This window comes from Euprymna scolopes, chromosome 29 (assembly GCF_053919585.1).
Source record: "Euprymna scolopes isolate OS-2025 chromosome 29, ASM5391958v1, whole genome shotgun sequence".
In the NCBI taxonomy this organism is placed as follows: domain Eukaryota; kingdom Metazoa; phylum Mollusca; class Cephalopoda; order Sepiida; family Sepiolidae; genus Euprymna; species Euprymna scolopes.
The window spans coordinates 86,095,256-86,121,570 of NC_136510.1; the positions used below are offsets into that span (position 1 = coordinate 86,095,256).

The 26,315-nt window shown below is 34.9% G+C and overlaps 1 protein-coding gene across 5 annotated transcripts in view; it reads left to right on the forward strand.

The window, feature by feature from the left end:
• Positions 1 to 13,154, forward strand: part of LOC145252768 (protein rolling stone-like) — an 88,938-nt gene extending 75,784 nt beyond the window's left edge. For 3 of the 5 annotated variants that reach the window (XM_080112677.1, XM_080112676.1, XM_080112675.1), the window contains exons 4-5: positions 3,809 to 3,925; positions 12,269 to 13,154. In XM_080112677.1, the coding sequence (XP_079968803.1) occupies positions 3,809 to 3,925; positions 12,269 to 12,666 (515 nt within the window). In that variant the 3' untranslated portion in view covers positions 12,667 to 13,154. The remainder of the gene's footprint in view (positions 1 to 3,808; positions 3,926 to 12,268) is intronic. The other 2 variants (XM_080112679.1, XM_080112678.1) reach the window with 1 other exon arrangement.
• Positions 13,155 to 26,315: the final 13,161 nt, after the last annotated feature.

A 26,315-nucleotide genomic window follows, 5' to 3' on the forward strand; every position in this document is an offset into this window, starting at 1 on the left:
CTGGGTTATATGGTACCAGTAGCATATGACATGACCTGACAGTACATACATACATACATACATACATACACACACATACATACATACATACATACACACATACATACATACATACATACATACATACATACATAATGCACACTCATCTATATACATACAGCTAGAAATACAATTATTGCAGTTCATAATATCTAACTATATATATTGTTCTTCATTTTTATAAATTTTTCTACAAAATTTAGAAACACAGAACAATAGTAAATGCTTGAGGTAAAACTGGTAAATAGAAAGTCATTATTATCATGAGAGTCACCATTGACATTTTTAACATTCTCAAAGCTGATAATCATATCAGGTAATTATATCTGACAATGATATCAGATAACTGCCAAGATATGAATTGATATTTGAAATTTATATCCAAACGGGAAAAATTTGCCATTTTTCTCTTCAGTATTTTTATGCTTTTATACTGGGAAATATTTTTTTTTCATTATTGACATGCAGAAATTTAAATAAATGCAAAAGAATATCTATGATAAGAACTTTTGACATCTCTTGCCTTTCCAGGATAGAGTTCAACGTTAAACTGAAGTGAACTGCTTGTGTCAATTCGACATTATAAGTATCTAACATCTTTCAACCGGACAATGTCAGACCGCGTACTAGTATATATATATATATATATATATATATATATATATATATATATATATATATATATATATATATATTTTCATTATTTTCATGTATCCGTTATACGCATTTACTAATATATACACTGCGTGTCAAATTATTAACAAGATAACATTTTTTTACCAGCTTTAGAAACTTACCAGTAGTTTCGTATCAAAAGCTTAGGAAACGTTGACAATGCTGAGCTGCGCGTACTGTGAAATTTTTGTACTGTTCTGCGCAATGTAAACAACTTGCCATCGTAATTGCTGAATCCACGGTATTTGAGGTGTGTCAAATTATTAACAAGGCAGTTTGCTTCATCAAAAAAATTGGTCGTAAAGGTGGTTTGAGTAGTTCTGAAAAAAGTACTATTATAGAACAGCTATCGAAAGGTAAACTTGCCCTCGGAATATCGAAAATGATAGCAAGAGATCATCAAACTATGAAGAACTTTGTCAAGGACCCTACAAAGGTACGAAAGAGAGCCTACAAAGGTTAATCTAGAGTTGTTTCATGCCGTTCTCTACTCCAAATAAAACTTGAAGTTGTTAAGAACCCTGGGCAGACAAGTCGAGAAGTCTTTGACCAAAGAAGAATGAAGAATGTCTCAAAAAGTACTCGATGTCGCCTTCTGAAAGAAGTGGCAAAGTCTGTTAAGCCTGTGACAAAGCCTCCATTAAAGCAACATCACATACAAAACCGATTGAAATGGAAACTCTTGATGGCCCAGATGGCTTGAGCAAGGGACGGGTCCTAGATGAACGACATCGTCATCAGCGTTTAAGGCACCAACAAGGTGGTGGTGGGATAATGATTTGGGCAGGGATTATCGGAGGTACTTTGGTTGACCTATGGAGAGTCCTAGAAGGCATAAAATTGATGTCAAATGCTTACATAGCTTTTCTGAAGAAGCACTTTGAACCATGGTGTAAGAAGCAACGGTTGACGTTCAGAAGAACCATTAAGCAAATACTCTTTGCTGCATTTATGCAGGATAATGTTCCCTCACATGCAGCAAACAAAAGCAAAGAGTATTTGCAACAACTGGGGTTCTCTGAGCTATGGAGGATGGAGTGGCCTGCGATTCACCAGATTTAAACCCAATTGAGAACCTTTCGAGTATCATGAAGCGACGCGTCTATGTAAGTGGACGCTAATTTAAGAGCAAAGATGAGTTGTGGGATGCTCTCCAAGATATCGCGAGGAATAACTGTTGATAAAATCACAAATTTTACTAATTCTGCGGAATAACGTTTTTTACAAGTCATTCATAAAAAAGGATCACATATTCTTATAATAATGTCAACGTAGAAATTGCTATGAAGTCATTGTGTTCTAAGCATTTTTCCTAGTCCATTTAACGTTTGCAAATTATTTCAATAAACAAGTTATGAGTATATTGTGTTTTTTTCTCAATCTCGTTAATAACTTGACACACTGAAATCAATAGATATTCCTATCTTTTGCCATAGTTTCGCTAATACTGCTTTAAATACTTTTATTTTCTGACTGGAGTAGCTGAATAGTATTGTAAACACTTTTTCAAAGTTTCATGGATTTTTATTCACTCGTTCCTTAAATATAAAAAAAAATGTAAACTCGTTAATAATTTGATATGCAGTGTGTATATATATATATATATATATGTGTCAGGTCATGTCATATGCTACTGGTACCATGTAACCCAGTACTACCTGCCTCATGGTCGGGTCACCGGCGACTAAACTGGTTCCCCCACCGGTCTTGTTTGGTGAGGAGGGCGGCTAGTCTCCCTGAAGGATTAAAAACAAGACCTTCCAAAGGGCGAATGAACTCTTTTTCTGGGTCAACGGCCAACTAGAACCGTGTATATTTGTGTGTGTGTATGTGTGTATTGGGGTGGAGAGAGCTCCCGTAAGCCGTGGTGAAGGCAGCCTTTCTAGGAGAAGCAAATCTCTGATTTAAAAAACCATAAAGCGGAAGACCATTACCCGCATTAAGCTGGTCTGCAGTTTAATTTGTTGCTGGCTATCTTGCTCTTGCTTGTTGCTGGATCTCAACATTTTGAACCGAGAGAGAGACTTAGCTGTCGTACAAAGCTAAGACTCTGTAACATCATATTTGTATAGATACTCCCTCAGGCATTTGGGCTCATGGATTTTAAATGTCTGAGGGAGTGGCACTCGTCTGACAAGACGTTGCAATCATCATATATATATATATTATATATATATATATATGTGTGTGTGTGTGTTTGTAAAATACATTATATATATAATGAATTATATATATTATATATATACATGTATATATATACATGTATATATATATACATACATATATATACATACATATATATATATACATACATATATATATACATATATATATATATATATATATGCATATATATATATATATATATATATATATATATATATATATATATATATGCCACAGTCACGTTGACACACCAGTTCTCGCCAGGCTCATTAATTCACTGGGAGTAATTGCACCAACAAGGATTAGCAGTAAAAGCAAAAAGTATGGTTGGTTCTACACAAAGCCTTCACCACTATAAACAAATCATCTGTATGGATTTCCGAACAACTTAGTTGTTGTGGCAGAACCTCATACATCGAAATCTACGGGAGAAAGTCCTCAGCGGCAGTACATACATGATGATGATTGCAACGTCTTGTCAGACGAGTGCCACTCTCTTAGACGCTTAAAATCCATGAGCCCAAAAATGACTTCCATCGCCACAGGAAGACAAATGCCTGAGGGAGTATCTGTACACAGATGATGTTACAGAGTCTTAGCTTTGTACGACAGCTAAGTCTCTCTCTCGGTTCAAAATGTTGAGATCCAGCAACAAGCAAGAGCAAGATAGCCAGCAACAAGTTAAACTGCAGACCAGCTTAATGCGGGTACTGGTCTCCCACTTTATTAAAATGGTCTCAAACTATATCTAACATAGTGAATCTTGAATATTTTTGGAGTAGTCAGAAGAAAAAAACGTAAAGACTTACCTCCCTAGCTAGCTACGTGTCAAGTCAAACTTCCCCTCATGATTGTACTTTCTTTTACACGTCATTTCCAAGCTAACACTATTTTACACACATTACATTTATTTTTTTTCTATTTTTAGCAGAAAATCATCAACATCCAATGCCATGGTATTTAAAAGTCAGCTGGTTCTTCTCAAATGTTGCTTATGATGGTGCAATCCTTATCACTTTTGCTTACTGGACCCTACTTTTTAAAGGTAAGGAACAAAATTAAAATGTATATATATATATATATATATATATATATATATATATATATATATATATATATATATTAAGTAATGTGATTGATAATTTAAAATTTAAAAATCAAATTATAATTAAATTAAAAATCCGTTTCATAAGAAGGAACAACAACAAAATCAATTATTTGTACGATCGTTTCGGAAAACAATGTTTTTTATTGTGGTGTGGTAGACATCAAGTTACGTACAATAAATATTACATATAGTTTTTTAATAAGCAAGGTCTCCTCGTCAGCAAATTTTGAAGGGTTTTTATTAAATTTAAAAGACACCATAAATAAACCTAGCATTAAAAGTAAGGCAGATGTATCTGAAAAAAATTGAAATAAAAGGTCTGGATTTAAAATTTATAAGAAAATTGATATGGGTTAGAGATAGAAAAGAAATAGAGTAAAATATAGATTTGAATTTAAATTATAAGTTTGCTTTAAGTACAACATTACAAATATATACATGCATATATGTGAAAAAATAGACACATATATGCATATACATAGATATACAGGTATATACATAAAAATATATAGAAATTTACCTTTTAATTTTTCGCCTTTTGAAATCAGGAACTATGGTTAAAATACTCATTTAGATGTTTGCTATAGCTTTTTACCTTATTGAATGATGAATTTTAAAAAGGGGGGACGCCCATGCAATAAATTATTTCCGTTAGCGTACTTTTGATTTAAAGACGCTACGGTTTATATTTCGAATGTTGTTTGTGTAATTACATAATGTAAGGAGGGATAATTAGTCATATTTTCTTTACTTTTTTTATTTAAAGGGTGTAAGGGGGATAATTAGTCTAACTTAATTTATTAAAAAAAAAAAAAAATTGTAATCTATTTTTACTAATAAGTAATTTTTAATGATTTAAGGTGGTTTATATTTATTAAATTTAAACCAACGTTTATGACTGCATGTGAATATTAGTTCCTGTCTTGAATTTAATAGTGTGGTTGCATTTTTTATATCTTCATATTTTTAAATTTTTAGGGTCTCTTTTGTACATAGTGCACAGAATTTATCTCCTGGTTTATATGGTTTGCAAGACTCAATTACTCGCCATTTTAAGTTGAAAGAAATATTGCTATTTTTTAGTTGCCAAATATAGTTGGATAGAGTAGTTTGGTTTGACAGAGAGTTATTTTTAAAAGAATGTTTGTGCATTGAAATTCTATGTTTTATTAGGCCAGATGTGGAACCAAAATATATTGCCTCTTGCTTATTGTGATTATTTTCTGTTAGGTCTGGTGCTGGATTATTATATGGTGGGTTGGTTTGTAATTGATCGGTAGATTGGTTTAAGTTGGTGTCATTATTTAATCTGGTAGTTGAGTTATGGCTGTTAATAGGTTCATGTAGATTTGGGGATTTTGATACTGTGCAGCTATAGATAACATTTTTAATTTTACATGAGCCTTGTAGGGGACATTTATTTTTTCTTCTACAGTTACAGTCTGGTGTCTTTTGTATAGTTGTATTTTGTAGCTTATTAATTTTCTTATTATTAGAGCTAATTATTTTTTGATGAAGGTTAGGCATAGTAGAGTAAGAGACTTTGATTGTGTTCTTATTAAAAATTTTATTATATCTATGGGGGGGGCTTTAAAGTTCTTATCTAATATTTTTAAAAATTCTCTGGCTATGTTTGTCTCTAGGTTTTTGGAATATGGAGGGTTGAACCATAGGGTCTCCTTATGTCTATTCTTACGTTTACGGGTTTTGGTTTGCTGTTTATTTGTATTACTCAACAGATAATTGATTTTGTTGTTGTTCCTTCTTATGAAACGGATTTTTAATTTAATTATAATTTGATTTTTAAATTTTAAATTATCAATCACATTACTTAATATTAAATTAGCTCTAGGAGATTTACCTATCGAGCTTATTATATATCTAAATTACAATGAGCACTTTCTCTTTCCTGTATTTTAATTAAACTAGTAATTTCACTGTTACATTGAAATGCACTGAGCTCTTTAGACGATTGTTCTAATCTCCTTTAAATTATATATATATATATATATATATATATATATATAATTACATTATATATATATATATATATAATTACATTATATATATATATATATAATTACATTATATATAAATATATATATAATTATTAATTACATTATATATATATATATATATATATATATATATATATATATATATAATCACATAAATTAATATACAAAGATATAATTTTATGTGTAAATTTTTCAGTATTTACTTCAACAGTGCTCAATAGATAGGTAGAGCTAGGTAGAAATGTTATGAAAATATATATGGCAATTAAGCTACACAGAATATTCCGTATTTCATTCTCGCATAAGCCTGAAGAATTCTCACAATAATGAAACTTGGAATATTCTGTGTAGCTTAATTGCCATATACATTTTCATAACTTACTATATATATATGTATATATATATATATATATATATACATACATATATATATATATATATATATATATATATATATATACATATATATATACATATATATATAGTAGTTTTTGTAGGTATTTAATAATTATTATAGTAAATAATACTGTCAGCCTCTTTAAGAAACTTGTTGAGCACTTTCAGTTGTAATAAAGTCGGTCAACTTAGTTAATACGTGCAGATCGTCATATAATAATTAGATCACTCTGACTGACGTTAAAAGCATTTAATAAGAATAAATGTTTAATTTCAACTGTATCTATCGCGGTTGACGGTAGCCGAATGGTTTGGGTCCTTGCTAATGAAGCCAGGTATGACTTCTATTGCTGGAGTTCGAATCTCTCGACTGGTGCTAATCGTGACACCCTGCACTGATGATTCTCGAAAGGATGAAACACTAGTGTCTGTAGTCTGTGTAATTATTATAGTAAATAATATATATATATATATATATATATATATATATATATATATATATATATATATATACGTTTTATTTTTTATTACCGTATCTTTCTGTTAAGTTACATTATTGTTTCAGCTACCCGGCCACTTTTTTTGGCCGTCTGTAGCTTCCTCAGACTTTTACAGAAATGTTCGTTATGATGGGATGGAAGAGTGAATGATGTCAGGGGAGGGGTGCGAGAATATATATATATATTGAAGACATTTAAAAAGCTAGTTTCGGTGCCAAAGACTTTTTTCAAAAATGGAAAATAATAATTTCAGTCATTATCCAACTTTCCTCGTTGAATTAGACATTTTTTTCCCTCGTTGTTAGTTAACGGCGAATGGCGGCGAATGGCGGCGAATGCCGGCTACTGACGACACGAGTTCCATTGTTGTAAATAGAGATGGTATTAATATCAGTTCTGATGGTAGGTCATGCTGACAATGGTATTAATGACTAGACGAATACATTTTAAAGATAGTAGATGTGTGAAAACATTTTAAAACATTTTAAAAACCAATATCGGCGCTGAAGATTCATAGACGGAAGTCGGACAACAATGGAAATCTTCTGTTTAATTTTATTTTCGTGTCGTTATGTTACGTCTCTTTTTTACGCACGGGAAGGAGGGACAGAGAGTGTGGAGAATACACCCGAGAAACCCGGGGAGAAGAAAAATAAATTCGAAGTAAACTTATGAAGTTGATCGCAGGATTTCCAAATAATAAGACTTACTTTCTGGATTCTTGCAATAATTATGGCATGGACGGAAAGCTCTTGTTGCTAAATGATATGAAGAGCGTGTGGATGGAAATATTCTTCGGTCTTGGTCCCTGTCACTCCCTCACAGTCATAGTCCCTGTCACTACCCCGCGGTTTTTGGTCCCTGTCTCTCCCTCCGCGGTTTTTGGTCCCTGTCTCTCCCCCCGCGGTCTTTGGTCCCTGTCTCTCACCCAGCGGTCTTTGGTCCCTGTCTCTCCCCCCCCCCTGCGGTGTTTGGTCCCTGTCTCTCCCCCCCCCCCCTGCGGTTTTTGGTCCCTGTCTCTCCCCCCGCGGTCTTTGGTCCCTGTCTCTCCCCCCCGCGGTTTTTGGTCCCTGTCTCTCCCCCCCCCCTGCGGTGTTTGGTCCCGGAAAAAGGAAAAGGCTGATACTTTTCTTTTGTCGAATGGTCCAAGGCATGGACGGAGGAGGCGGTCAGACATCAGCCATCACCAGTCGGACCAACACGGACAAGGTGAGTATTATTAGTTGTATCTACCTCATTCAATGTAGCGAGGTTAGACACAAGGCAGCTTATAATAGGGGTATTCAGACCCCCTTCCGCCCCCAATAAAAAAACAATGGGGGTACTTTGGATGGTTGCACAAAGTCGTCTTCATCGAGGCCTCTCTTTATTTCTCTCTGGGGAGAGGTTTCAGATGACTGGCCATAAACCACACGTCACCTGCAGGCGGATGCAATGCTTGGGAGGATTACTTACTTTAATTATTTATTCGCAAGATAAAACAAGTATATTCCCTTTACAAATTAGACACAAGGCCACCAAAAGTGCTGGTTCTGTGGTCATTTTCTGGCCCAAATATCAGGTACTATTTACCCTTTATGAAGAGTGGATATGACATGAGTTCGATTTAATCCAGCTACGACAAAAGGGGAGGAAAGGGATTATGCTATGTTAATGAACAAAAACTGTAATAAATAAAGAGGATGGTCGTCTTCTGGTGTGGGGATCTCGGTTCAACCAGCAACAAGTCGCACGGACACTACCTCCTCTTTCGGAAGGATAACTTTTTGAGAGACTGAATGAAACAATACTACACTCTGGTAGAGGGATGAGGAGGACCCCTGTGCCAGGTAAAAGGAATAAATGGAAGATACACGCTTACTATACATTTTCCCTTTTTTCTTAAATCAATAAATAAATCTTATTTATAAGCAATATGGCAAATTCTACACATAAAACGCTACCTTTTGAAGGAAAAACTCAATATCGCCTATTATAAAAAAAAAAATTACTATTATTGTTTACAGGTTTAAAAATGTCGTTCATGGTGTAATAAGCAAGTATAAAACCGATAAAACGTTAGATGCAAAATTAACAAGGCCGATAGCCATTAGTCGCGTGCTCTCGTGTAATGAATGAATGCGTGAATGTAGGATTGACATGAAATTCTTAAAGATAAACTAAAATGACCGAAAAATGAGCTGAAATGACTTAAATAAATTAAAAGTAAATTATTAGAATGACTTTAATGAACTTAAGGATGAATTGAATGACCTTAAGAATGATTTGAATGCTTAAAAAATAAATGGAATCCTTCCAAAACAACTTGAATGATCTGGAGAATGACTTGAATGGCTTTGAGACTGACTCTTTGTAAAGTGGGTGATCATTTTACATTAAATTAATACAGAAAAGTGATCCCCCACTTTATATCACAAAGTTACAAACATAAGTACAGCATGTAGTAAGAACAGATACTACAAAAGGCCAAGAAAAAGGTATTTATTTGCTCCCCAACTGAACAAATTAGGCACAAGGCCGATTTTTAATGTGAGGAGTGAAGGGGAAATGGGGACCAACTCCCCGGGGAGTAGGGGAGCTGGATAGTGACAATTGGTATGAAGGGTTGCTTGTCCGGAATTGGCTGCAGCGGCTGTTGTTGTTGCTGCAGCGCTTGTTTTTTGTCCGCTTGCTGGCTGGAATTGGAGGACTTTGTTTTCCCCTTTCGAGTCACTGTGACCCATCCAATGCTGGGGGATGGGTCCACTGGCTTGGTTGTCGTCTCTGGGGCACAAGGTTTGTCGGCAGCTGTAGGTGCTTAGGTCGGATTTCTTTTGGGGCAATCCTTGGCCATGTGTCCCTTCTCCTGACAGTGCCAGCAGTGCAGTCTCCGTCCCTCTACTATGACGGACATTGTCCCTTCCTCGCACCTCAGTGTCGCTGGTATTTGGTTGAAGCCAGTTTTGTCGAGGCGCATCTGGATTCTGTAGTCTCTAGTCAGGACGTCCCTCTTCTTGCTTGTTGGGGCCACGGACACCATGTCCCCGTACTGGCTGAAGACCGCTCCTAGTTGCTTTGCTCCCAGAAGACAGAGGATGTTCAGCACAACAACATTGGTGACTATTTGGCTAAGGTATTCTGGCTGGAGTTTGATGTTTTTCCAGCGCAGATTTGTCCTATTGGCTGTCTCTTCGGCCTCTCTTTGAGTTGGGAGCAGGACGTCCCATATTACGTAGCTCCTTCTGCATATGTATTTGGCTGGGATCTTCAGATCCAGGAGGAGGTCCACCATGCTGTCCTTGTCTACTCCTGTGAGGCCTCTTTTCTTTGTGTCCGAGGTGATGAAGGACACTATCCTCTTCTTAAGGTCCTCGGCGGTGCCTGGAAGGGGTTTTATTACGTTCCCTTCCGTGAGGTCCTTGTAAGTGGACTCGAAAAGGTCCCGGTATTCCTAAGGGGGCATTTGGGTTTGTGGACCCTATTCAGTGTCTTTATTACTGGCAATGCGGGTCCAGGACAGTGTCGTCTGGCTTGGGTGTTGCTGTTGCTGCTTCTGCTGACCGGAGTTTGGTGGTTTGCCCAGTGGGATGAGAGCCGGCCAATCGGTGTTGAAAGTTGCCAATCTACCGGTCCCTGCCTCCTGGGTCTCTTTCTTTTTCTTCCTGGGAGGGGATTGTTGGCTCCTGGATGCCACCTGTTGTGCTCCACCACTTATGGGGGTTGCCTCTGCTACAGTGTTCTTTGTAAGGCTTTTGTTGCTGGAAAGGTGGCTGGTTGGGGCTTGGTCTCTTGGGGAGCGTTTAAGCAGGCTGGATCTTTGATCACCCTGCCGAGGATCTTTAAAGACGCTATCGCTTCATTGATTAGCGCTTTAGTCCTTCTAGCTACTCCATCCTCATCATTTTCCCCTTTTTCCGTGAGGGAGTTGTCCTCTTGGGGAGTTGGAGTGCTACATTTGGGTGATGGTGTAATGGACTGAGGAGCCGGGGGTTCCATCGGCTGTGGTCCACCCGCGACGTCCATTGTCTCCTCGTCCCTTGATTTCTTCTCCGCTTCTGCTGGGCGTTTGCCGTCGTGGGGAGCAGGAGTGAAGGGGTCATATTTGGCCAACGAGGATTAAGGAGCAAGAGGTGCCACTGAGTGTGGTTCACCTGAAACGTTCCTCGTTCCCTCGTCCGCCATTACCTGTGCTCCCTGGGTCGGGGAGTTGCCCTCTCGCGGAGCTGCTTATGAGTTTTCTCCCTTCTGGGGGGGGGCGTCCTTCAGTTTATTATCCAGGCGGTATGCCCCGTTGCTTTTTGCTCCCCCTGTTGGGGAGTCGTCCTCTTGGGGAGAAGTTTTTCCTGTGATAGCCCCCTGGTTGGGGGTATCTGTATTGGTGGCCCCCGGGCTGGGGGTGTCCATTTTTTAAAAAAGGCTCTCTTCCCTGTATTAAAAATCGCCAAAATGAGTGACGTGGAGTCGGCGTCCAAAGTGGGGAGCCGACTTTGGCGCCAAAAAGAAGTGGCGCCAAAGGCGGCAAGAGGGGAGATAGAACTGAGAGAGGGAGTGGGAAGTTAGTGGAGGGAAGAGAGAAAGTGTTTCCACCCTCCCTCGCGGGAAGGTAGTAAATTATCAGCTCGGATCCACCCGTGAGGGGGGAGAGCAGAGAAAGACAGACCAAGTGGTGGTGCGGACAGAACGCTACCCAACAAGCTCATCAGGTGTTCCAGGCACGAGAATGTGTCGCCAGAACAGCACTGCCTAGTGCGGTGCATGTATCAGAGAACAGATACTACACTTTGATCTTCATATTTAATTTATTTCGCTTAAAGAAAAAATTACAATTAAAAAAATTCCAATATAAAATTAAAAAATATTTTGGCCAAAAGGCCAAGAAAAAGCTTAAAAAGCTAAGAACAACATCTATTAACAACAGACCTTTGATCTTAACCAAAAAGGGCAAGCACAAAAGTGTTACGGACCGACCGAAGGACCCACCGACCGACAGAGTGACTTACAGAGTCGCTTGCACACGACTACAAACTGGCACACCTGCACAAATTGTTAAATTGTCTATAAAAATCGTTTTGAAACAGCTACATAAATTGCCAGTAAATTTAATAATGAGATTACTTAAAGGGGGCGACTAAACAGGAACTTTGAACTTGAAGATGACTAGGTTATGATCAGCCAGAAAAGATTTCCACAGGCGGGCAGTTCGAGGAAAGGAGCTTCGTTCATGGAATTTATGATTAGATTTAGGCACAGATAGAGAGTGGGAGAAATTGTTGACAGTGGTTGTAGCTAGACGAGTGCTTGCTGAAAATGTATTGCAGGTGCAGGGGGGGGGCGCATACATATTTATATTCATTGCTTTTTCTTCTCTCTTTTTTTTCTTTTCTCAGGTCCTAATGGTTTTCTCGGATTGAACATTTTGGAACATGCTATAAATTCGGTCTACTCAATTCTGAACATGTTCGTCTCCAGCAAGCCGATCCGAATCCTGCATTTTTGGTACGGAATGTTGTGTATGGTCGCCTACATAACTTTCTTGGGAATTTACTACTCAGCCGGCGGACTCAGCATATCTGGACACCGTTACATATACCCCTTCCTGGACTTCGGCAAACCAAAGCAGTTGGCGATATATGTCGTCAGTCTAATTGTAGCCTTTCCCATCGTCCATTTTTTTAATTACCTATTGTACCGATCGCGGCTGTGGCTGTTACACAAATTCCAAGGAAAAATAGAATCCACAGATGACCTTTCTTCTTCCAAAAGAGATCTCGAAATAGTTACATAAATGAATATTTCTATATTTCCAAAAAAAAATTTTTTTAAATATGTTATGCAGCACATACTTGTATAATTAATTAAGAGGACTACCCGGCGATGCCCTGGACCATAAAGCCAAAATAGAAGTGGCTAAAAAGTGTATAAAATATCTTTATATTAAAATTTCTATCCTTCTATCTCTCTCAACCGCCTTTCACCCTTACCTCCCCCATACACCCCACTTCTTTGTTTTTTCCACATCCTTTTTTCCCCTCTTCACTAATTCACCTCTACCCGGACCATTCCTCTCTCACGTTGTAATGCATTAAAAATAATAATCCAAGTCATTCACCGCTCCTATATATAATAGACAACATTGGAAATGGCTGAAAAAAAGGACCCTCTCCCCTGACGAAACCCGGCACAGTTGATCCCTGAAGAACGAACAATTATTTTAAAATTTTAGATATTGATTATTCCTGCCACGCCGATCAAGAATATACAAACTTTACGGGTGTTTGTTTTGTAGTTTGTTTTTGTTTTTTTTTCTCTTTTTTTCATTTTTAGCTGGACATGTAAACACACATACACACAGATAGTTGCCTTTTATATAAAATATAAATATCCAGCATGTTTTATCTGATAAAATATTGAATATAATGAATATATTAATTGAATAACTGAAATACTCGTTTTCACTGTTTGTTTGTAAATAAACAAGCAACTCAAGCACTGTAAAAGCGGTGGGCGAGTGTCTATTTAAATAGATCGTCGATGAGGTCGTTTGCGAGCACTGATCCCATGGGCCGGAGGTTAGAACTACCGACTATCAACTCGATGGTTGTAGGTTCAATCTCTTGCGAGGGAAAGGTGCTGGTCTAGCTGCACTGATGAAATGTAATACAGCAAAAAGGTACTGTATGTGGATAACTATATATATATATATAGCAGAGAAGAAAATTCTCTTCTATCCGAAGACGCCTTTCGTCATTTTTATCAGGGGAGTACCATTTGATTTTTTTTTTTTTTTAAGTGGCGGGGGGGTTAAAAGAAAGATGAAAATGAATTGGACAAGTTTACAATTACTATAGAATTATAAAATATGTACAAGAAAAGGGGAAAAAAAAAGGAATAAAAAATATGTGAAAAAAAAAAACATTTCTATGTCTCGCATAGAAAATATACATGAGAGCAGAGAGCAGAAAACTTTATACATTAATATAAAATTGCCAAAAAAGGTTGTATAACTATATTAGTGGCCTGGCAAGGCTACAAGAGAGAAAATCAAGCAAAAAAATAAAACGCTAAGCAAAATTCATCCCAAAGCAGCAAAACTAAAGCTATTCTATGGTTTAAATTTTATGACAATTTATAAAAAAGAACCTATATTTTCAAATCTATAAAATATGCCCAAATTTGCCTACATTTGTATATATAGTGTCCTGACAGGCCAGCTTTAGTTTTGTCACTTTTGGATGAATTTTGTTTAGTTTTTTTTTTTTTTTTTTTTTTTTTGCTTGGTTGTCTGCCCTGTGGCCTAGCCAGGCCACTAATCTATACTCTTATAAGTTTCAGCGTTTTGTCTATTGATAATCCTATTAAAAACTCTTTTTTCTATTTATTTAAAAAGAAAATACAACTTTGTCATATATGGATTATGGAATTGCATTCATCTGCAAAAGATCTAGTTAATTAAAATATTTTTTTAAACAATCATTTGAATTAACTCCTTATTAGTTTTTCAGTTTTCTTATGGGATAATCATCGTTAGTTAACTATTACATGTAATTATATTCATGCAGATATTCTGCATGATTTATACTTGCATAATATTTGCATAAAAAGGTTATAGTAAACGCAAACCTCTTTTTATATATATTTATGTATGCGTATATATATTTGTTTAAAAAATTTCCTACCAAACTCCTCTGTCAGTTTTTGGTCTACACTTAATATATAGGGCATTTAAACCCATGCGAAACTTTATATTTGGGTTTTAGCAGGAGTTATAGAAATAGAATTTGCCAGGTGATGGTCGAACGACGGCATTATGAATATGCATGTATAATGTAATAGCTATTGGTTCATGTTTTCATTTTTGACCTTGCAGCAAACATGTCTTCATAGCTCAGGCATTAACGTCAAAGAAAAAAGTAAATTGGTTTCGATTCTCGGTAGTGACGCACACATTATTTGTTTTTTAACTTTTTAAATCATTATTACTTATTGGGTCCAATATGATATAATAATAAATACAAAGTCTGCATTAATAAACAAAATCATATTTATGCGTATTTTACGACTGGGCAATGCCAGGCGGCCTGCTAGTGTGCGTATATATACATATGACCATTTGGAAATTCTAGGCACTGTATGTGCTCTCAGATTATCTCAGCATTTGTTTCCAGTCGTCCTGTACCACACCTCACTTGCTACTGATACTTAACAATGTCGACTCAGGAGAGGTGTGGTTGGAGATTGTGCATCTCTTGCCACAAAAATTTCATGCACAAGCACCCCACCGGTGGGTATCCATGGTCTGTCAAAGATTAAAGGAGCCTTTATATATATATATATATATATATATATATATATATATATATATATATATATATATATATATATATATATATATATATATATAATTTTCAAAATGTGAGATATATATATATATATATATATATATAATTTTCAAAATGTGAGATATATATATATATATATATATATATATATATATATATATAATTTTCAAAATGTGAGATATATATATATACTAGCATTTCAGCCCGGCTTTGCCCGGGTGTTTTGAGGTGTACGCTTAGCAAAACAAAAAAAAGTCAATTTTTTTTTAATTTGACTCCTATTATGACCCCTTAAAATTGATAGTTTCGGGCTCAAATCACTTTATTAAGTTAGATCCAGGTTCAAGGAACCTATATCTAAAATCTCAAGTGTCTAGACCCAAAATTGTCGGAGGAGTTTGGTAGAGTTCTTAAAGGTCAAATCGTTGAAAGCAAAGCAAAATTTCTGGCTGACACCCGTCACATCGATTTTCCCAAATCTCAGTACCCGGTATTTCAAATTTCGAGTCTATAGACTAAAAATTGACAGAGTTATTGCGTAGGGAAATGTACACAGACAGACAGACAGACAGACAGACAGACAGACACGTTCACTTTTATAGATATATATATATAATTTTCAAAATGTGAGATATATATATATATAATTTTCAAAATGTGAGATATATATATATATATATAATTTTTAAAATGTGATATATATATATATATATATATATATATATATATATATATATATATATATATATATATATAATTTTCAAAATGTGAGAGACTATATAATTATTTCCACAGTCAAACAACAAGAGTCAACAAACTGGAAGTACAAGACTCAAGTTATGTCTAACTGATAAGCCCGAATGAGGGCAAAACTCCAGTCTTTGACTTCCGGATTGTTGACTGTCATGGCTCTTGTGAGCTGCGATGTTGTTTTATTAGGAAACATATATATATATATATATATATATATATATATATATATATATATATATATATATATATATATATTATCCTCTTATAAGTCATCCAGAATGTCTAATGTATTTATGAAATTTTTCTGCCGGCAGAGAATAGACAGTCTACCTCACACGAAACTTAGCAATACTATACATAAATTTCAATGCCAGTGTGATGCTGTCTATGTGGAGCAAACCAGCATACACTTTGAAACAAGAATCGGACAACATGTGCCTTCAAGTTTTCTTTAATATAAACAAATACAAAAATAAGAATAGAAATAAAGTTCTCCTTAACCCACAATAATTTAAATTTTGCACTAGACCAACATTTATTTGATAATCCAGAATGCGATCTAGCGTGTAAAGACAATTTCTTCTCAATTTTGTTCCGGGTTCGATCGAGTAATCATTTGAAATTTCTCAAGTCGGTCTCCATCGCACGACTCAGGCCCTCTCTCTGCTGGCAGAAAACGTTCATAAATACATTAGACCTCCTGGGTGACTTATAAGAGGATAATCATAATTTTATATATATATATATATATATATATATATATATATATATATATATATATATATATATATATATATATATAAATAAAATAATTTACCGCCATTGGATTATTTACCTTTCACCAGACTATCCATTCACGTGTAATCACCCTTTTCTTCACCATATTCCCTCTGCTTCACTTTTTATTATCAAGTAAGATCTTTGACTTACTTGTATTTTCATCAAATACTTTTGTATGCAAAATCCGATCCCGCATTTTGCTGATTCCTACCCTTTGATGAGAAGGAAAGTATTTCTTCGGAACTACGCAGATTAAGGACCATCCACTTATCAAGTGTTTCCTTTTCAGATTAAATATGTTTTTAACTCTTTTTCAAAGTGTTTTTTAACATGTTTTATTAACTGTTTGCTATTATATATATATATATATATATATATATATATATATATATATATATATATACTAGCATTACAGCCCGGCGTTGCCCGGGTGTTTGGATGTGTATGTTGAGCAAAAAAAAAAAAAAAAGTGGTAGTAGGAAGGCAGGCTCGAACCCGTACTGTGAAGGAGGAAAAGAATGGGAAAAAAAACATAACGCCTTTGCTGTTACGACCACCGCCAAACCGGAAGTGACATAGGTTTAAATTAAGGCTAGACAATTAAAAATATCGGCGAAAAAAGTGACCTCAACCTGTAGAAAAGTGCCCAGTTGAGAGTGAATAAAATTAATGCTTTAAGCCAATTTTTCGGTATTTGTCGTCTGAATGGTCGAGCTTCGAAACAATACTGATCTTGTGAAAATTCGCTGCCTCTGTCGAAAGTTTTAGGCAGACATGCAAACATATATACATACATTTATATATTGGTAGCTCAAATTTCCGACCCAAACCGATTAAAAACCTTGACCTATCTCTGAATACCCTTTATGTAAATTTTCAAATGTTTAGACCAGAAATTGTCGGCGTAATTTGGTAGAGACTGCAAAGGTCAATTTTTTTTTAACTTTGCCCCTATTATTACCACTTAACATTTCTTGTTTTGGGCTCAAATCAAGTTATTAAGTTAGATTCATGTCCAAGGAACCTATATCTAAAATATCAAGTGTTTAGATCCAAAATTGTTGGAGGAGTTTCGTAGAGTTCCCAAATGTCTGGCTGAAAACGGATTAAAAAGATTTTCCCAAATCTCAGTACCCTATATATCAAATTTCGAGTCTGTAGACTGAATATTGGCAGAGTTATTGCATAGGAAAATGTACACAGACACACAGACACGTTCACTTTTATATATATATACTAGCATTTCAGCCCGGCGGTGCCCGGGTGTTTTGGAGGTGTATGCTGAGAAAAAAAAAAACAAATGACCCCTTAACATTTATTGTTTTGGGTTCAAATCGAGTTATTAAGTTAGATCCATGTCCAAGGAACCTATATCTAAAATTTCAAGTGTTTAGACCCCAAATTGTGGGAGGAGTTTGGTAGAGTTCTCAAAGGTCAAATCGTTGAATTTTTACTCCTTAACAGCCAAATTTGTGGCCGAAACCCGATTACATGGATTTTCCCAAATCTCAGTACCCTGTATATCAAATTTCGAGTCTGTAGACTAAAAATTGACAGAGTTATTGTGAAGGAAAATGTACACACACAGACACACAGATACGTTCACTTTTATATATATATATATATATATATATATATATATATATATATATATATATATATATATATATATAAGTGAAATTGTCTGTGTGGGTGTACGTACATTTCCCTACCAAACTACTCTATTTATTTTTTAGTTTACAGACTCGAGATTTAACATAAGGGGTATTGAGATTTGGGAAAATCTTTTTAATCCGTTTACAGCCAGAAATTTGGCTATCAGGGGATCAAAGTTCAACAATTTGACCTTTGAGAACTCTACCAAACTCCTCCACCAATGTGTCTAAACATTTGAAATTTTAGATGTAGGTTACTTGGATATGGATCAAACTTTTTAATTTGATTTGAGCCCCAGAAAATAAATGTTAAGGGTTTAAAATTGGGGTCAACGTTTAAAAAAAAAAATTTGATCTCTGCGATCTCTACCAAATTATGCAGCCAATTTCTGGTCTAAACATTTGAAATTTTACATAAAGGGTATTCAGAGATAGGGAAAGCTTTCTAATCGGTTTGGATCGAAAATTGGAGCTGCCAAGGGGTCAAAGTTCAAAAGATTTGACTTTGCGGTGTCTAGCAAACTACTTAGCCAATTTTTTGGTCTAAACATTTAAAAATTTAGACATAACGGGTATTCAGACATGTGGCAAGCATTTTAATCAGTTTGGGGGCGGAAATTTGCCTGCCCAATGGTCAAAGTTAAAAGAGTTGACCTTTACAGATTCTATCAAATTTCACTGCCAATTTTGGGTCTAAACACTTAAAATTTTAGATGAAGGTAACTTGGACATGGGTAAAACTTTTTGGGATTTGAGACCAAAATAATAAATGTTAATGGGTCAAAATTGGCATAATAAAAATTTACCTCAATAGTCTCTACGAAATTACTCAGACAATTTTTGGTTTTAACATTTGAAATCTTACATAAAGTGTATTCACATGTAGGGCAAGTTATGAACAGTACATAGGGCCCGAGCAAAGCCGAGTTGAACTGCTAGTATATATATGAAAATGAAATTGTCTCTGTGTGTCTGTGTACATTTCCCTACCAAACTACTCTGTTTATTTTCAATCTACAGACTTGAGATTTGACATAAGGAGTATTGAGATTTGGGAAAATATTTTTAATTGGTTTTCGGCCAGAAATTTGGCTGTCAAGGGGTCAAAGTTCAATGATTTGACCTTTGAAAACCTTACCAAACTTCTCCACCAATTTTGGGTCTAAACATTTTGAAATTTTAAATGTGGGTTACTTGGACATGGATTAAACGTTTTAATTTGATTTGAACCCAAAACAATAAATGTTAAGGGATTAAAGTTAAAAAAAAAAAAAAAATTGATCTCTGGTCTACCAAATTGCTCAACCAATTTTTGGTCTAAACATTTGAAATTTTACATAAAGTATATTTAGACATAGGGCAAGCTTTTTAATCGTTTTTGGCCGAAATTTGAGCTGCCAAGGGGTCAAAGTTCAAAAGATTTGACCTTTCCGGTATCTTGCAAACTACTCAGTCAATTTTGGGTCTAAACATTTGTATTCTGCAACCTTTTTAATCAGTTTTTGGGCGAAAATTTGGCTAGCAAGTTGAAAGAGTTGACATTTGCAGACTCTACCAAACTCCTCCTTCAATTTCGGGTGTAGATCATCGTATAACGATTAGTTCACTCTCTGACTGACGTAATAAACATTTAAAAATTAAAATATTTAAAATTCAACGCTATTTCACGCGGTTAACGATAGCCGAATGGATACGGTCTCCGCTAATTGAGCCAGAGATGTCTCGTGTCGCGGGGTTCGAATCGTTTGGCTGGTGTTAATCATGACACCCTGCACTGAAGAATCCCGAAAGGATGAAACACTAGTGTCTGTAGGTATTTAATTATTATAGTAAAAAAATAATTATGTATATATATATATAATCCACTCTGTGTAGTACCTCAAATAACTCTATTTTATAATTCTTGACACAAAATAAATTCTCAGCCAAATGCTGGCAAAGTTGCAGAGGAAAAGAGACTCTATGGATTCTGTCGTTCACCGTTTAATCTTGGATGGAATATGTTTGTTTATTTGAGTCCGTAAATGTGAAGAAGAATTTAAATGCTAGTGTGATGCTGGTTATGTGGGGCGGACTTCTTTGGCACTTTAAAATTCCCCCCTCCTCCACACCGGTGCTCTGTATTTTCACCAATATCATTATTTTTCATTGTATTGTACCGATTTTCTCCTGACGAGATCACAGGTGAAAGAACTCTTGAGAGATTTCTGCCTATTTTGTTTAAATGCTTTTTATAAATTTTGTACCTTTAAACATATATATATATATATATATATATATATATATATATATATATATATATATATATATATGACTCAATTTTCAACCTCTGAGAATATGCCGAGTGTTACCTCCACCATGACATGGAAGAAGAAAAAGAAAAAAATCTTTCTGCATTTCCTGAAGAAGAATATTTCATTATTCGAAAATTTAAGAAAAAAAAAATTAACTTACTTTTAATAAATAGACAGATATTAAAATCAATTTTGCACTTGTCTGGTCTTTTCAATCATTATATATATATATACGGGGTGGTCGCTAGAAAAGCGAGAAATTTGTCAAACAACGATTTATTTCTACAAAGAATAATTTTTATAAAGTTTTTCAAAGACAAATGTTATATTATACTCATAGATACTCAAAATACTTATAAATACTCAAAATACTCATAGATACTCAAAATACACATAGATACTCAAAATGTCGTCCGTGCACTTCACTGCAGCATCTTAACCTAGAAATCTAAGCTCGACAACAAAAAAAACAATCAAAAAATAACAATCACACATTTTGTTCATGATCTAAGCTGACCTTCAAATTTCCCGTTTTCTAGCGACCACGCTATATATATATATATATATACTATATCATACAGGATTGGTGAATTTCTTGACAGGGGCTTCGTTTCTAGAGCAATAGCTCTTGACATGTCAGAGGCTTTTTATAGGGCATGGCATAAAGGTCTACTTTGCAAGATTTCCAGCTATTCCATAGCTGGAAATAGTCTCTCAATTATTTAATCCTTTCTCTCTGATTGGTTTATAAGAGTAGTCAGAAGCTCGTAGCATCAATGCTGACGTCCCTAGGCTCAACTCTCTTCCTTATCTTTATCACTAATCTCCCAAATCACATTTTTAGATCATTCATAGATATTTATGCAGACAACACAACCATCTATGACAATATGTCATAGTCCAATAATAACCAAGTTCTTTCTGACTCGCTCTCTTCTGACCCTGAGCACGTCGTGCAATAGAGGAAAAAAAGGCGTCTGATTAAGTCTAATGCATCTAAAACCAAGCTTCTTTCTTCCATCAGCAACGTTCTGATCCCCACCTGGCCTCAATTGAAATGGATGGCTCGCGTCTTGGGGAAGCATCATGTCTTGACAAGCTTCTGGGACTGACCTTCACGTCCGATCTGAAATGGAACACATACATCAAATCCACTGTCCTGCCGAAATCGTTGGAAAAATGATTGGGTAATTGTACCGCCTCAGTTTCACTCCCAACACAACCCTCTACAAGAATCAAATATATTCTAAAAAGTACTTTTTCCACATCTGAGAAGGAGCTGCTGAGAGCATCCTTTCCTGTCTCAACAAGGAACATAACAAACTTCGAAATCTAGTGGGCAATGTTCTATTCGCCTCTTTGCTGGTTCTTTCTCATAAAAGAGACGTTGTGAGCCTCTATCTGCTCTATCGCTATTTTCATGGTAGGTGCTCGACTAAGCTGCACTCTCTGGTTGCCTCCTGTAAGTCTTTTATGAAGAACACCCGCTTAGCTGCAACAACCAGTAGCAATTTCCCTTACTCTCTATCTGTGCCTAAAACTAAGCGAAAATTCCATAAGCAGAATTTTTTCCCCCCCCCCTAGAATTGCTCGTCTGTGGAACACAATTCCAGGAAGCCCCTTCCCAGCTGACTATAACATGGTCGTTTTCAAGTCCAATGTTAAAAGGTTCTTGAAGAGCCGAGGTCTAAAATAAATTATACAACTTCCCTTGCAATACACATTAACCCTTATCCTTGAGTGGCCTCCGGACCTTTATAAACGATGACTTTATGATGTAGAAAAAAAAAAGAGCTTAGTCGAAAGAAGGCATGGGAAGTTCTGTCTGACCACGTCATTGAATACTGTTTATGACAGCCATCTAAGTACGCTCACTTATAAAGGCATAAATATTTTACTTAGCAAAACACAAGCATTTGCCATCATTTGAACTTACTCCCCACCGAAAAAATATCAAAAATGTTTATTACCCCCCTCACACACATCCTGGTCCATATGTTTTTTGCATTATACTTTTGATCGACAACCAACTAATGAGTGGTAGATACATACGCCAAAAAAAGCTCCTATTTGTGGCATTGCAACAGTTGCATACAAATGTGACTGCAAAATTTACACAAGAAAATTTACTCGGCGTTGCCCAGGATGAAAGTGGAATTTTGTAATTGAAAAGTGCTCAATATCTTAAGTATAGCAGGTGGGTATCAACGCTAGATATCCCTACTAGTATATATATATATATATATATATATATATATATATATATATATATATATATATATACCAATCATGCAGTAGATAAGAAAAGTTTACTAGACAAAAGCAAATGTGAACTTCAATCTATTAGGTTGGTGCAAAAATAATGTTTATATATATATATATATATATATATATATATATATATATATATATATATATATATATAGTTGAATGTCAAAAAATAACATTATTTTTGCACCAACCTAATAATATAAATATTAATATTTATATTAATCCCAAACCTCTTGTATATATATATATATATATATATATATATATATATATATATATATATATATAATTACTTCATTTATTCACATAAATTTAATATACGAAAGTATAGATTTATGCATAAACTTAAAGTATTTACTTCAAAAGTGCTCAATACGTAGGTAGAGCTAGTTAGTAATTTATAAAATATAGAAAACAAAGATAAATGTACGTTCATACAGTTTGACATCATAGACTTTTATCCCTCGATATCCGAAGAACTTTTTAACATTGCCCTAGAATTTGCCGAGGCATACACTGATATATCCTCAGAAGAAATCAACATCATTAAAAAATGTAGAAAATCAGTTCTAATAAATAACAATAACCAATGGATAAAAACTAAAATGAAAAATTCGTTCGATTTTGCGATGGGTGCCAGAGACTCTGCAGAGGCATCAGACCTTGTGGGATTATTCATTCTATATACCCTCACAAGCATATTCGATACTACGGATATCGGCCTATATAGAGATGACGGACTAGCTATAATAAAAAACTCCAACAAAGTCAAGGGAGAAAACTTTAAGAAAATCATACACAAAGAAATGAAAAAATTAGGCCTAAAAGCGGACGTATCAGCTAACATAAAAATAACAAACTTCCTGGACGTCACGTTAAACTTAGATAAAAACACATATGAACTATACTTAAAAGATAACGCTACTCCAATTTACGTAAACTCTAAGTCCAACCACCCACTATCAATCATAAAACATATTCCTAACTCGATCATAAGTAGACTCAGTAATAACTCAAGTGATGAAAATGCATTTAACAGATCATCCAATACTTACGAAACAGCCCTAAAAAATAGTGGATACAAAAATATCGATATCAAATATAAGCAACAAAACACCAACAACTATAATAAAATTAAAAATAGAAGAAAAAGAACTATAATTTGGTATACGGCCCCATACAATCAAATGTTAAAAACAAAACTTGGCAAGAAATTTCTAGATCTTATTGAAAAACACTTTCCCGCAACCAACCCCTTACACAAAATCTTCAATAAAAATACCTTGAAGTTATCTTACAGTTGATGCGAAAATTTAGAGATGATAATTAAGGCACATAATAACAAAATACTAAATTAAAACAATGTAAATAACAACAAAATAAACAATAAAAAAGTAGACACCATGACAGAAATAAAACCAACACTAGCAGAAATAATAATAACAATAATAATAACAATAATAATAATAATAATAATAATAATAACAAACCAACCCCGGACAAGAACAACCATACCATAAATAAAAATACTAATAACAAACAAGATAAATGCAATTGTAGACACCGCACACTTTGCCCAGTACAAAATAAATGTCTAACAAAAAGCATAGTTTATCAAGCAATAATATTTGCGAAAGAAAACCCGAATAACAAGAAATATTACATAGGCATGACTTCCTTAGATTTCAAAACCCGATACTGTGACCACAAAAGCACTTTCAAAAATAAAAAACACCGTATAAAAACAACACTAGCGAATAAATACTGGGAACTCAAAGAAAGCGGACATTCGCCGGTAGTCGAATGGAAAATAATGAGACAAGCTACCACATGCAAACATTTAGATGACCCATGTAAATTATGCCTCCATGAAAAATTTTCTATCCTGTACTTTAAAGAACCTCAAAATCTATTAAACTGTAGACGAGAAATAGCAAACAACTGTGTTCACAAAATAAAACTTACTCTAGGATAGCGATAAAAAATAGCCTTATAACTAACAATAACAATAGAAAACAAACAAATAAATAAATTAAATAAACATGAATATACATAAACGATCACACACATATATGTATATACACATATATATATATATATGTATATGTGTGTGTACACATAGGTATATTTATATGTATAAAAAAAAAAAAAGAGAACGTCTACCTAAAACCACTAACCTAGTTCTAAAACAGATCCTTTGTTTGATAAAATGCATGCCCATTGGCTGATAGGAAGGGGCGCGGTGGATACTAGAAAGCTGATTGGCCAACTAGAAATCCTCAACATATATAAAAGCAAGAGGCAACCGCACAATTCGCGCATAAGCCTGACGAATCCTATAGTTGGATGAAACGCAGAATATTCAGTGTAGCTTAATCGCCATATATATTTTATAAATTACTATATATATATATATATATATATATATATATATATATATATATGTCATAAAAATCATAATCAGTTATCCCTTTCCAATCGTAACTGACGATTGCTGCAGTACAGACACGTAGAGAAGATGTTACCACCACCAACACCGTCGCATTACTTTCCTTGCACATACCATAAAACGAATGGAAAAAAAGCCAATAAAAGCAAACAAAATAATAAATCCTGAACGGGGAGGGGGGTATCACTTTTTTTTCTTTTTTACAATAGTCATCACCACTTATCAAGGCCAAGAGGTCGCTCGAGGATAAGGGTTAAAGAGTGTACAGTAGTCAATGGGACAATATAGTAATCATTAGTAATGGAAATTCGGTAAATTTGTAAACTTATATGGAACGGCTCATCAAAAACTTGTTTATGTTAGACTTGAAGACAACCATATTGTAGTCAGCTGGAAAGCAGGAAACCGGAAGACACTTCCATTGGCGTGCAGTTCTAAGAAAGAAGCTTTGTTCATGGAATCTATGTTTAAAGAGTGAGTGAAATTGTTGATAGTGTTTTCTGCTTGCCCGTTGATGAAGAGTATGGCCAGCTGCTAGAACTGATGTGAATTGCAGGACTCAGTGAACAACGACATCTCAAACATACATCGCAGCTCTGATATCTTTTCTTAGGCATGCGGGAGGCGGAAGAGAAGTGGTGCACATCACGAATGGTTGTGTTCTATCAGTGTCAAAGGTGATCTCACCTAAGCCAGTTCCCTCCGATGAGGTCAGTACTTTGGGTCAGCAACATGTATCTGCAATACACCTGACGTGTCTTGAAACATGAATTGAAGTGTCATGTTTACTCATGAGTCGTAGAGGTTAAAGGCATAGCAAAACTGACATATATATATATATATATATATATATATATATATATATATATATATATATATATATATATATATAT